Source organism: Hippopotamus amphibius, chromosome 15 (assembly GCF_030028045.1).
Source record: "Hippopotamus amphibius kiboko isolate mHipAmp2 chromosome 15, mHipAmp2.hap2, whole genome shotgun sequence".
Lineage (NCBI taxonomy): Eukaryota > Metazoa > Chordata > Mammalia > Artiodactyla > Hippopotamidae > Hippopotamus > Hippopotamus amphibius.
In genome coordinates, this window is record NC_080200.1 from 26,246,567 (window position 1) to 26,259,141 (window position 12,575).

At 58.4% G+C, this 12,575-nt stretch overlaps 1 protein-coding gene across 1 annotated transcript in view; it reads right to left on the reverse strand.

Annotated features, from left to right (window-relative positions):
• OBSCN (obscurin, cytoskeletal calmodulin and titin-interacting RhoGEF) overlaps positions 1-12,575 on the reverse strand; it is a 188,951-nt gene that overhangs the window by 15,819 nt on the left and 160,557 nt on the right. Inside the window, 5 exon segments of the mRNA XM_057708594.1 lie at positions 5,399-5,401; positions 7,433-7,541; positions 9,058-9,187; positions 9,538-9,640; positions 10,158-10,325. Coding sequence (XP_057564577.1) covers positions 5,399-5,401; positions 7,433-7,541; positions 9,058-9,187; positions 9,538-9,640; positions 10,158-10,325 — 513 coding nt within the window.

Here is a 12,575-nt window from a genome sequence, read left to right on the forward strand (position 1 = left end):
CATTCGTCTCAACCCCAGCCACCCAGCCCCCAGTGGTCTTAGCCTCAGCCCTGGGAGGGGCTGGGGTCCATGTCCCCTTCCGGGGAAATGTGCAGGGTGACAGTCTCCCCTACTGTCCCAAAGCTGACTGTCTGGGTGGAAACCTCCGTTTTGAAGCTGCTCTGGCCACTGTCCCCAGAGCGCTGAACCTGAGTGCAGAAGGATGGCTTCCGGGACGTGGTACCTCCAGCCCGGGCCTCCCGAAAGCAGAAGGAGATGCCTGTAGGGCCAAGGCCCTGCGGCCCTGATGGAAACGCCTCCCGGGGCCTGGACACGCGGGTGAGTAAGTCGGGGGAGGCTCGGGAACCTGGTGGGCGCCCCACGTTGAGCAGGATGGGCTGCCCCACGGTGGGCTCGCTGATCTCTCTCTGAAGCACTGAGATTTCGCAGGGAGGGTCATCAGAGGCACTGGGCATGGGGCCACTGCAGCCGAAGGTCTCCCCCTCCTGGGGTACATAATCTTCCAGGTCAGCCAGGGTGAGTGCACGGCCGTTGTGTGTGAGGATCTTGGGGTCACGGCCCTGAAGACCATCGGGATCCAGGGACTCTTCTATCTGGTAGGTACCCCTTTCCTCCTCCTCCAGGGGGGCCTCTGCTTCAGCAGCCCAGGGAGGGGACAGCTCAGGGGTCTCTGGCCCTGCTTTCACATGGAAGACTAGGGGCTCGCCAACACTGACTGTGGCGGGGGGCTCCTGGGTCAACACCTTGTTGTTGGAGTTGTTCGTATTGGGGTCTTCTCCAGGCATCCTGCCAGGCAGCGTGAAAAGTAGCCCCTCCGAGCTGCCAGGCGTCTCTCTGGCCAGAGGTGCGCCCCTCGACCCCGTCTTCTTCACCCGGACTTCAATGGTCTCCTCGACCTCCACCCATTTGGGCTGGGGCCCAGCGCCCCCAGGCAGGGCTGACACATGGGCCTCGGGCTCCGTCACGTACAGAGTGGGCACAGTGGGCCTCCAGCCTGGGTCGGCCTCGGGCCTGCAGGGTTGGCTGGCCCCTGGCGAGTGCAGCGGCTCAGGGGCCAACAGGCCTGCCTTGGGCAGGCTGGCAGGGTGACAGGAGCGAGAGGGAGACTTGCTGGGGGACTGGCGTCGGCCACGGGGGCTCTTCACCACAGTGGTAATGGTCTCCTCTCTGTGGGGAGAGGGCCGAGAGGAGATGGGCACAGAGACCCACAGCCTCACCCCACGCCCTTGCCATCAGCACATTCAGGGGCCAGCGAGAGAGGTCAGTTAGTGTACAAGCAAGCAAGTGGTGAAATTGCATAAACAAACTCCTACACATGCACTTGAGCCCTATCTCCAGATCCCCATCCAGAGAACCAAAGAAACAAAGCACAGAGTCTCACCTGGCCAACCTCAGGCTCTGGTGTACAGATCTCAAAACGAGAGCTGAGGCATCAGGGGAGGCCCATGCTATATCACACAGGTACCTCCAAACCCCAGACGCGCTTGCAATGTCACGTGCCAATCTCCCCTCCTTGTTAATGGCTGTCTCATCTTGGAGATACCAGCCGTCCTTACAGAGCTAACGGACAGGGGTGCAGGGACAAGCCACACAGCCCTCCCTGTCGATCCCACCAGTGCTCTGTGCTTTGTATCATGGCAGGAGGATGGTGGGGATTAGGGAAACCCTCAGAGGGCTGGCCCCTCAGTGATTCTTGGTTAGGGACAAGCTGGACAGCTGATGCCACAGGTGCAGGTGCAGGAGGAAGTCTTGACCTGTGTGGCCTGTGCCCCTGGCCTCTCGGCCTGGGGGTGTGAGGCCCGGCAAGGACACCTGTCTCTGGGCATGGCTTGGCCATCATGGGCTGTGTGACCTCAGACAAGTCTGTCTCCTTCCTGGGCTCCATTTCCCAAAACAGGAGGAGGATGGAAGGGGAAGAGGAGACAGAACTCAAGTCCATTTGCAGGTGCGTGTGCATGGGGCAATGGCCAGGGATCTTGCAACAATTCTGGGGGATGGGTCTGACCCCCTTTTACTGGTGCAGACAAGGCTGAAAAGGGCTCAAAACTTGCCCAGAGCCAAGAGTCAGAAGTCCACCAGTCAGCTCAGGCCCTCCTTTGCCAACTGGTGCCCCTGACCTTGCTGGGGACTGAGGGTGCAATGAGTAATAGGCAGGGAGCAGGAACGCACCTAGTAACACACAGCCCCTGAGTAAGACAGAGCTCTCCCGGGCCCCAGGACCTGCATTTCCTCTTGGGCTCAGGCAGAGGGGCCTGGTGTGCATATGGTGACAACTCAGTGCTGTCACCAGCTGCATGCAGTGACTAGGACTTTGTCTCTCTCTTGTTCAGCTTTGCCTCTGTCTCACTCACAGCTCCATCTGGGAGCGGTTCCTCTCAGGCATAGGCCCAGAAAGGTGTAGCCACACTTTGGGGTACAGAGCAGTCACAGATCCTGCCCCCTCTGGCCCTCATCTGATAAAGGGGAAATGCCATGCCCCCCTTAACTGATGGGGAAGCTGAGGCATGGAGACATGGCCTACTCAGGGCCACAGGCCTGCCCTCCTGCTTCACATAAGGCTCACTGGCACCAGGCTTGTCCCTGGGTCAGAGACTGCCTGAACATCAGGGGAACATCTTCTGGTCTCACAGTGCCTGATTTGCTGAGGCAAGACGGTGAGTCCAGTGGAACTGGACAGCTGGGTCACTCCTCCTAAATGCACCCCCATGCTCGCTCACTGCTGCCCCCATGAAAGCATGTAGGCGTCCTGCTCTGAGGCCACTGGCACAGTACTTGAGGCTGCCAGGTGACCAGGGTCTCTCTCCCAGCCCTGTTTCCTTCCCTCTTGGCTCCCCAGAGCCCCTCATTGTGTGGTGTGCCCTTGGGGGGATGTGCCAGGCAGTTGCCTCTCTCCATTCCTCAAGATGAAGGGGTATACTCTTCCTTGCAGGGTGAGGGTTGCTACCTCCCTAAGCCTGGAATAGACTAGACTTCAGGATGCCGTGTGAGTTACTTAGTCCATCCTCCCATAAGCATGAGTCCACCCTAACGCCTCCCCCGTGGGGCTGCCTGGCCCCATCTCTGCTCCTTCATTTTGTCTTCCACAAAATGCAGATGACAATGCGCCCCTCAAAGATGAAATGTAGGGCTGATCGGTGTAAAGCTCCGGCGTGGCTGCATGCCTCCAGGGATGGGACTGACGTCTGGCCCAGGCAGCCCCATCTATAGTGAGGTGGCAGTCTGCTCTGGGGGAGAAGGGAGAAAGTCACGGAAGGGTTAACCCAGGAGCTTATCAAATGTCTGAAGATGGGATTCTCCAGCAACATCAGCAGCTGCAGGCCCCTACAGGAGGTTTTCTGCCTGGGGGGGATTAAGAGGTTCCCCATCCTGGAGCCTCCCAGTCACCTGGCTTTAGGAAATCATAGTCTTTTCTTGCCTCCTGGCTTTGGCAAGCTCGTCTACCCATCCACTTCACACATCTCCTACTGGAAGTCCTTCCAGATTATCCAGGTCAAAACCAATCCTGCTTTCTGTGGGTTCACCTAGTGGCTTTTCCTCAGCCGTGAAGGCACTGAAGGGTGGAGAATAGGACAGCAGGTGTGGCGCCAAGGACATGAGTTTTCGGCTGGCTTCCAATCACGAGCCACCCTCAGCAAGACTCCTCTATTTCCTGAACCTCAGTTTCCCCATCTTCCTAGTGTGAGGGCTGGGTTTGGAGACCTCTAAGGGCCCTAGAGCTGTGCTGTTCACTATGCTTATGCTATTTTAATTAAATTCAAATTACTGAAAATTAAATAAGTTTAAAAATCTAGTTCTTCAGTCACACCAGACAGATGCCCAACAGCCACACACAGCTAGTGGCTGCTATAGTGGGCTGTGTAGGTATAGATTATTTCCATCACCACAGAAAGTTCCGTTGGACAATGCCCCAGGGTATCCTAGGGTAGCATTCTGCCTCTAACGCACTAGGGGAAGCAGCTTTCAGTCCCTGCTCCCCTGACGTGTATGACTAACTTGTATGATGCTGGGTCCAAGCCCTGGGTGAGCCACTGTGATGTATACAGAGTCAGTCTACCTGCTGAGGCAACACGACCATGGAGAGGGTACTCAGACCCAGGAAGAGACAGCCTTGAAGTACGAAAGCAGCCAAGGTCCCAGGGGGAGGTGAATGCCCTGGGAGTATCTGCAAGGTGCTGGCAGTCTGCGTGGTGAACAAAGGCCAGGTGGGCAGGCAGGCAGACAAGCAGGGGGCCAGGCTACCCTGGCAACGCCCGGGGAGGTTAGTGGTCATGCAGGGAGCACGGCAGTCAGGAGGAGGGTTAGGAACACGCCTGCACTTACATGATGACGGTTTTCTTGGGGACCTTAGTCTCCTGCTCAGTGACTACAAAGAAAACAGTCGGAATAGCGAGGGTTACAGATCAGCCCGTGCCTGGGGGCCGAGCTATCTGAGTGGCAGTGCAGCAGCCCGCTCAGCCTGGGGCACCGGACCCACACCCTGCCTGCCTGTGTGCCCCTGGGAGGGATGTCTCAGCTCAGAGCCCCAGGTCCTCCCTTTGAAATGGAGGTGACAGTGTCTGCCTCGAGTGGCTGGGGAGTGAGGTGTTGTGATCACAACGTGTCCCACGTGAGGGAAGAACCCCTGTCCCTCTTGAGGGTCTTGCAGGAGCTTCAAGGGGAGTAAGGCTGTCTAGGCTGCCCACACAGAAATCCAAGCTTTTCCTTCAGCCCATGTGCCCAGGGAGCCCTGTGAGTTTGTCAGGCCTGGAGTTCTGCTTTTCATAGAAACCGTGGCCTAGAGAGGGGAAAGGAACGGCCTGTGGCTGGCAGCCAAACTGGGACCGGGATGGCCGGTGCCTATTTCACAAAAAAATTCCGAAGGCCAAAGGGTGTCTCTCCGGGGCAGAATGACTCTGGAGTCCTAGAGGTAGCACATCTGAGTTCTGTGGCATGAGGCCACAGAAGTCCTTCCGGGAGCAACCTGAGGATGCTTGAGCAGGGTCCTGAGCTCTGAGTGTGCAGGGAAACCTAGGTCTTCCCATAGGAGCACTCAGAAACTCAACTGTCTCTTGATTTGCCTAGCTTTCCTCCTCCCTGGAGCCACCAGGATAAAGCCTGTGGTTCCCATTTTGCTGATAGGGGACCCATGTCCCAGAGACAGGACGGGACTCATCCAGCAACTGGCAGCACCCCCTCCCCACCTTCTTGAGGCCTCTACCACTGTAGCTTCTGGACGGGGTCAGGCTTGGCACAGAGATGCCCCTCCCAGCCTTGCCCGGCTGGATAGCAGGCAGCCCACCAGCTACCATACATCTCAACAGTCCCTCTCACCATCCTGTGGGGAAAGCTGGGGGGAGGCTCAAAAAGTCAAGTGGTATGGCCTAGGGCACACAGCCTCCTAGACCCTGGCCTGGGGGACTGTCTGCTCTGTTGTTGGGCCACCTGGAAAAAGAACTTCCCCGAGATGACTCTGAGTGTTTTAAACTCGTCTCCAATTAAATGAACGTGAATTAAATGTCCTAGTTGCATCTGTATGGCACTTGGGAGCCACATTTACTGTGTGTGTGTGTGTGTGCATGTGTGTGCCTGTGTGTGCTTGTGCAAGCTGTCTCCTGGAGAGAGGAGGGAGAGAATGGAATCCAGCCAAAATGCCCTGCGTGTTTAGACTAATTTGGGTCTAGAAAGCACCAACTTGTGGCCTGTAAGCCAAACCCTGTGTCCAGAACAGGGAGAGATCCAGGGCTCCTTCCCTCATCCTCCCTGACAGGGGCCTCCTTCTGCTGCTTTTAGGGGTGGCGGCCAGGGCACCTGCGGGCTCCTACAATCCTGGCACCTTTGTTCCTGACCTGACCTGCCGCCAGATGGGCGCTGGGCTCCAGGGAGTGCTGGCGACTAGGGAAGGGGTGCAGCCGTGCGAAGCGGGGCTCCTGGCCCTGCGCAGCTTCACAAGCGAGAGGGCAGCGCCCTACCCCACAGGGCCGGCCAGGGCCCACTCTGGCCGCAGAGCCCCCGGGTTAATGAGGAAGCGGCAGGGTGGGGTTAGGAAGCAGGAGGCGGCGGGCTCCAGCTCCAGGGTCTGTGAAGACTGGCCTCTCCCCGGGAGGCACGAAGGCCATGTCCAGCACAGATGCGCCACCCCTCCTCTGCACCCTGCCTCCGCGGGACCTCAACAGAGACCCTTCGCGACAGTGAACAGCTCGGTAGGACGTGCTTGCACCGGCCGAGAGGGTGTGCTGAGCCCTGCTACGCCCGACATAAGATGCCACACGGTACGACAGAGGTGACAGCAGATGCCACGGGGGCCTCCGACCGGTGCCCTTTGGGGTTTGAGGAACCGGACCCCTGCCCACGAGGGAAGCACGGGTCTCTGTGAGGGCCCTAGAGGGCATCAAAGGCCCCAAGGCTGAGCTCCTGGCGCCAGGTGGCCGACTCTGTGAGGGTCCAGACAGACAGTAGGCCCCCAGGTTGGGAGGGACTGGATCCGGTAGCTCAAGGCATAAGAGAAGCCAGCTTTCAGGACTTGGGAGGACACATATCCCAGCCCATCCTACTGTGAGAGCTGCAGCTCCACCAGGTTTTTGGTGCATCTGCTCGCATGCCCCTGAGGATGTGAGACGCAACATCTGTCCCGGCAGCCCCTTCCTGTCGAGGCAGTTCAGACTGGGAGAAACTCTCCCTGGGGCTGCCGCCTGCCTTGCAAACCCTGGAAGGCTGCTCTCTGGATTGAACAGGCCCAGAACAGACACCAACTGCCCTCCTCGCCATCCCGGCCATCCCCAGGCTGGGCCCAGCTGGGACCCTGGAGCCAAGTGTGAGGAATGAAGCGTCTTGCCACCCTTGACCTCCTGCCCAGGAGCACACTGCTCCCGAATGAGGCCCATTCCGCAGCCCAGACCCCTCCCAGGCTGGCCCAGGCCAGGCCAGGATGGCCACAGCACAGCATTCTGTTCTTTCCTCAGCCAGCCCCGCTCAGCGTGGAGGAATCAGGCCCCTGACACCTGCTCCCTCTCCCAGGAGCTGCGTGGGGACCCAGCAGCCTGCTTCTGTGCAGCCGTCCCTCCTACCATCCCTGCCACCCACCCTGTAAGACCTCTCTGACCACTGCCTGGCAGGCTGCTCCAGGCCCAGCTCTGGCCTTTATATGCACTTGCTATTCCCCCAGGGATGGTGAGCAGGGCCGAGGGGCACACCCACCCCCTCGGACAGCCCCTCCAGCCTTTCCCAGGCTCTGGGTTCACAGCCCACCTTCCTCCAGCCCACACACACGCTGCTCCCATCAGGGACTGGCAACCAGTGCTCGCCCCTCAACCTCTGAATCCCCGCCTCCGTCCTTGCCTCCCCTCATCCAGGAAGTGTGCTCTGATTAGAAGGGCTGGTGGTTTCACCCCACCTGGCGCTGCCCAGGCACGTGGAGGGTCCAGCCCAGGCCAAGACTGGCAGTGGAGGTACTCACCTTCCACGGCAGCGAGCTGCCCCATGCGGTGCTGCTCTCGGGTCTGCAGCGCTGGGCTCTGCGTGAACAGCTCCACCCCGCCCCGCGTGGAGCCCAGCCGGTTCACCAACTGCAGGGCAGAGAGCAGAGGCTCCCTTAGAGCCCGTGGCTCCCCAAGGGGCCTGGGCAGTCTCTGTGAGGCCGTACAGGCCAGCCATAGCACGGGGGGCCCACCACGGCTGTTCCCAGAGCCACAGAGCCTGGCCACAGGGAAAAGGGTACCAGGCCAGCCACTGTGTCCCCAGCACTGACCGGGAGCATCCTATGATGTTGGGGACAGGCTCGATCTGCTCTGTCCAGTACTTGAAATAGACGTGAATCTTCACCTAGAGTTAACTTTAACTGAGGTAAATTTAAATCACGCTGTATGGACAACAGGGACCAAAACGGGCAGCACAGGTCCAGAGTGGACTCGGGTCCATTTCGTTCCCGGAGAGTTGCCCCAGGGAGCGGGCACCGCACCACACACCACCCCCAGCAGGCTGCCAGCAGCAGCAGGAAGGACGAGGCTGCAGCCAGGAAGAGCCCCAGCCAGCACACACATTCCCCAGAGCAGTGCCAGCCTCCGGGCCCCAAGGACTGAGGGGGCTCCTCCCAGGGCCCGCCTCCTCAGGCCCTGCCTGCTCCACATGGACAGTGGGTGACAGCGGCCTGGTGTCCCCTCTCTCATCAGGGACAGTGGGTGACAGCGGCCTGGTGTCCCCTCCCTCACCAGGGACAGTGGGTGACAGTGGCCTGGTGTCCCCTCTCTCATCAGGGACAGTGGGTGACAGCGGCCTGGTGTCCCCTCTCTCATCAGGGACAGTGGGTGACAGCGGCCTGGTGTCCCCTCTCTCACCAGGGACAGTGGGTGACTGGCCTGGTGTCCCCTCTCTCATCAGGCACAGTGGGTGACAGCGGCCTGGTGTCCCCTCTCTCATCAGGGACAGTGGGTGACAGCGGCCTGGTGTCCCCTCTCTCACCAGGGACAGTGGGTGACAGTGGCCTGGTGTCCCCTCTCTCATCAGGGACAGTGGGTGACAGCGGCCTGGTGTCCCCTCTCTCATCAGGGACAGTGGGTGACAGCGGCCTGGTGTCCCCTCTCTCACCAGGGACAGTGGGTGACAGTGGCCTGGTGTCCCCTCTCTCATCAGGCACAGTGGGTGACAGCGGCCTGGTGTCCCCTCTCTCATCAGGGACAGTGGGTGACAGTGGCCTGGTGTCCCCTCTCTCACCAGGGACAGTGGGTGAGTGGCCTGGTGTCCCCTCTCTCATCAGGCACAGTGGGTGACAGTGGCCTGGCATCCCCTCTCTCATCAGGGACAGTGGGTGACAGTAGCCTGGTGTCCCCTCTCATCAGGGACAGTGGGTGACAGTAGCCTGGTGTCCCCTCTCTCATCAGGGACAGTGGGTGACAGTGGCCTGGTATCTCCTCTCTCATCAGGGACAGTGGGTGACAGTGGCCTGGTGTCCCCTCTCTCATCAGGGACAGTGGGTGACAGCGGCCTGGTGTCCCCTCTCTCATTGTGGTTATAAATGGTGGTAACCAGGCAGGATCCCCAAAACAGATCCCCGCATCCCCCTCGCCCTGGGCCCACCATCCTCACCTCACACTCATAGAGGCCCAGGTCCTCCTTGCCAGCTGCCCGGATCTCCAGCACCAGCAGGCCACTGTGGGGCTCACTCAGGGTCTGATATTTGCCCCCAGGGGTCAGCAGGGCCCCATCCTTGTACCACCTGAAGCCAACCCCGGGCGTGGTCAGGTGGGGTCTCCCCAGGCCCCCCATGCTCAGGACCCTCCCCTCCCCCACCCTATAGACCCAGATATCCTTACAGAGCCCGCCCTCTTGGACGCCACCCACCCAACACTCAGCCAGCCCCACGTCCTCCTCGCTGCGGCTAGAGCTGCATTCAGAATGTGCTGCAGCCCCATCACAACCACTTCTCATCAGAAAGGCTGATGTTCTGTGTCCAGCCAACCCTGACCAGTGAAGAGGCTGCCCGCCCTTATTTTTCAGGCAGGCAGGATGGACCCAGGGCAGCCCTACTTGCCCTCCTCCACCCCAGCCCCAGGCTGCCTGGCCCACCTGATCTGAGGGTGTGGGGCACCTTCGATGGTGCAGGTGATCTGGGCATTTTCTCCCTCCACAAAGGGCACTGCTCGGACCTTGTTCACAAACCGCGGGGGGACTGCAGGGTCCAGGGAATGCGGGGAAAGAAAAAAGAGAGAGAGAGAGAGATTGAGAGATGGAGAAAGAGACACAGAGAAAGACGAGATAAAGACAGAGACACAAAGACAGACATAAACAGAGACACAGAGAGAAAAAGACAGACAGAGAGACACAGAGACAAAGACAGAGAGGCAGAGACAGAGGGACAGAGGTACAGAGAGACGAAAAGAGAGAGAGAGACAGAGACAGATAGAGGCACAGAGAGGGACAGAGATACAGAGAAACAGAAAAAGAGATGTAGGCAGAGAGACAGACAGAGACACAGAGATATAGAGAAAGAAAGAGACAGAGAGACACCGTGATGGAGCAGGACCCCACCCCCACCAGTGAGCCCCCCAGACCTCAGTCAGACATTCACATCCACCGCCTGCCAGCTCCATTCACAGGCCCGTGTCCCCCACGAGGGCTGATGCCCTTACAATGCCCACAGGGTGGGGCCTGGGCACGCACACTCTGGCCTTCCCCCCAGAGCGCACCTTGCACCGATATCTTGCCCAAGGTGCTGGCATTGCCAGCAGCACTGGCTGCAAAGCACATGTACTGGCCAGAGTCGACGCCCATCAGGTTGTCCAGGATGAGGGCACACGAGCCGTCGGGGTCTTCGATGAGGATGTGGTGCGGGTCCACCTCCACTGGCTTCCCATCTGGAAAGGAGGGGAGGGCCGAAACAGAGGGAAGCCAATCAGGGACAAGAGTCTGGGCCTGCCTGGGGCTCACAGTCACAAAGTCTGACGGAGGAGGCTGCCCCTGCAGCACAAGAGCCAGTGTGGGTTCCCTGCCAGAGGTCTAGCCGGCCAAGCTGACCTGGAGCCCTGGATGGGGACGTGGCGTTGACCCGCTGCATCTACTTCCCCAGACCTCCCTGTGCACAGCGTGGCCTCTTAAAGGCAGGCTCTCAGCTGGAGGCAGGGGCCGGGCTGGGGGACCCAAACCCTACAGAGGACATCTCCTTCTGATAACCAGACCCTCAACCACCTTGCCGGTGATTCTGCAGCTCTCCAGGGACCTCCAAGATACCGACCCCACCTGGCAGACATACTCGGACACCACCCATTTCCTTAACCCCCTTCTTCCAGATGCCCGTCTGACAAACATCTCCAGCTGTAACACATTTCTCTCCAGGGAGGGGGATGAGGAGTTGTGCATTTTTCACTACGAATTCTTTCCTCCATAAATACATAAAATTTCACAGACAAACACTTTCCAATAACTCTGTACATTCTGAACAAGATTAAGTTATAACAGTTCATAAGTAGCATTTTGACTTTTGATTCACAAGGAACCTTAAGAACCAATTTAAAACTATACCCCCCCAAAAGCCCCCAGCTGCCACCTCATTTCTCTGCGCCCCAGCATGGTAATTCCAGGAAAGAGTTGTCCTCACTCTGTCTCCAGGTGCCTCTCTTCCCATTCTCCCCCAAACTCAGACCTCTTGGCTTTCACCTCGCACACAAAACAGCCCTTGGCAAGGCTACCCGTGACACTGTCAATCTGTGGTCAATTCTCCACCTTCATCTCACGGTCAGAAAACAATTCTCCATGGACTGCTGGCATTCCTGCAGTCAGATCCTCTAGGCAAAGACACCTACTGCCAGCACTGACACTCCAGGAGCCATCCAGGGCAGCAGAGACAAGTCCTCACCTTCCTTCCCTGTGAGACATTTGCTTGCCTTCCATAAGTCACTTCTCCCTCTGGAGGGAAGGATGGGAAGATGTGCCAGCAGCCCCAAAAAAGCTCAGCGTCTCCTAAAACTTGGGGTTTCTCTCTTGTGGTACAACCCACTGCAGGAAGCTGACAGCTGGTCCCTGGATGTGGAGATCAAGGCATGGGCAGCCCATGCTGCATTTGCTGTGACAGCCTTTGTCTCTGACCTGGGGTCTTGGGTCTTTTGTTTGTATCTGGCTGGCAGGTTGGCTTGCTGGCTTGCAAGCCAAGAAACATCTCAGACCCTTCACAGTTTCTGATTTGCAATTCTGGCAACAAGGAAGGGACACTGTCCGAGACACAGCATTCCAAAAGAGAAAGAAGGTGGCCCATGGGCCAGTTAATAGAACCTGAGGGAATCAGTGGTGGACATACTGAACAAACTTCATGGTAAGCTGGGCAGGAAACAGCGATTTCCCGTGAATGGAGAGAAACTGGGCAGGCGGCTGCAATCTGAGCACTGAGAAGTGGGTTCAACGACAGACACTTGGATGGTGCCTTGGTTGATGCACTCTCTCCTTGCAGCGGGGACATTCTGGTTCAGCCTCAAGTCAGCCCCACTTCCCAACAAATATCAGAACACATGCTGAGCCCCAGGAAGGTCCCATGCCCTCCTGACCCCAGTCACAGAAAAACACTGGGTGCAAAGGGAGAGGGATCACCAATCCTGACGGGCAGGCAGGAGCAGGGCTAGAACTCAGGCACCAAACACACGCAGGATTGTTTTAGAGGTGACAGTAAAGGACCCCAATGTTTGCTGTGAACCCTGGCTCGGAACAACTTCCTGACACAGACAAACTTCTACAGGGAACCATCAATAGCTAGCACATGGGCTCGTGGCACCTGGATGGAGTCTAGAATGCTGGTGACACACCAGAGGTGATCCAGAGGGATGTAAGTGCTCCTGCCTCCTTGGCAACCTCACTCAGCCCTTATGGCAAGACCCAGAAAGAGGATGGGAGATGTTACCACGGCTCTGGGCCAGTGGAAACCACTGCTCAGTGGACCCCATGCAAAAGGTCACCACCATGCAAGTTAAACCCCAGCCAGGCAAGGGGGCACAGAGCCCCCAAGAACAATGTGATGCGGCTGTTAAGTCAAGGGGTCCCTGAAGCTAAAACAGATGGGGTCAGTAGTGACAATCTTGCTGCCCTGTTTGGGGCTTTGAGTGAGCCCAAAACACTGGATA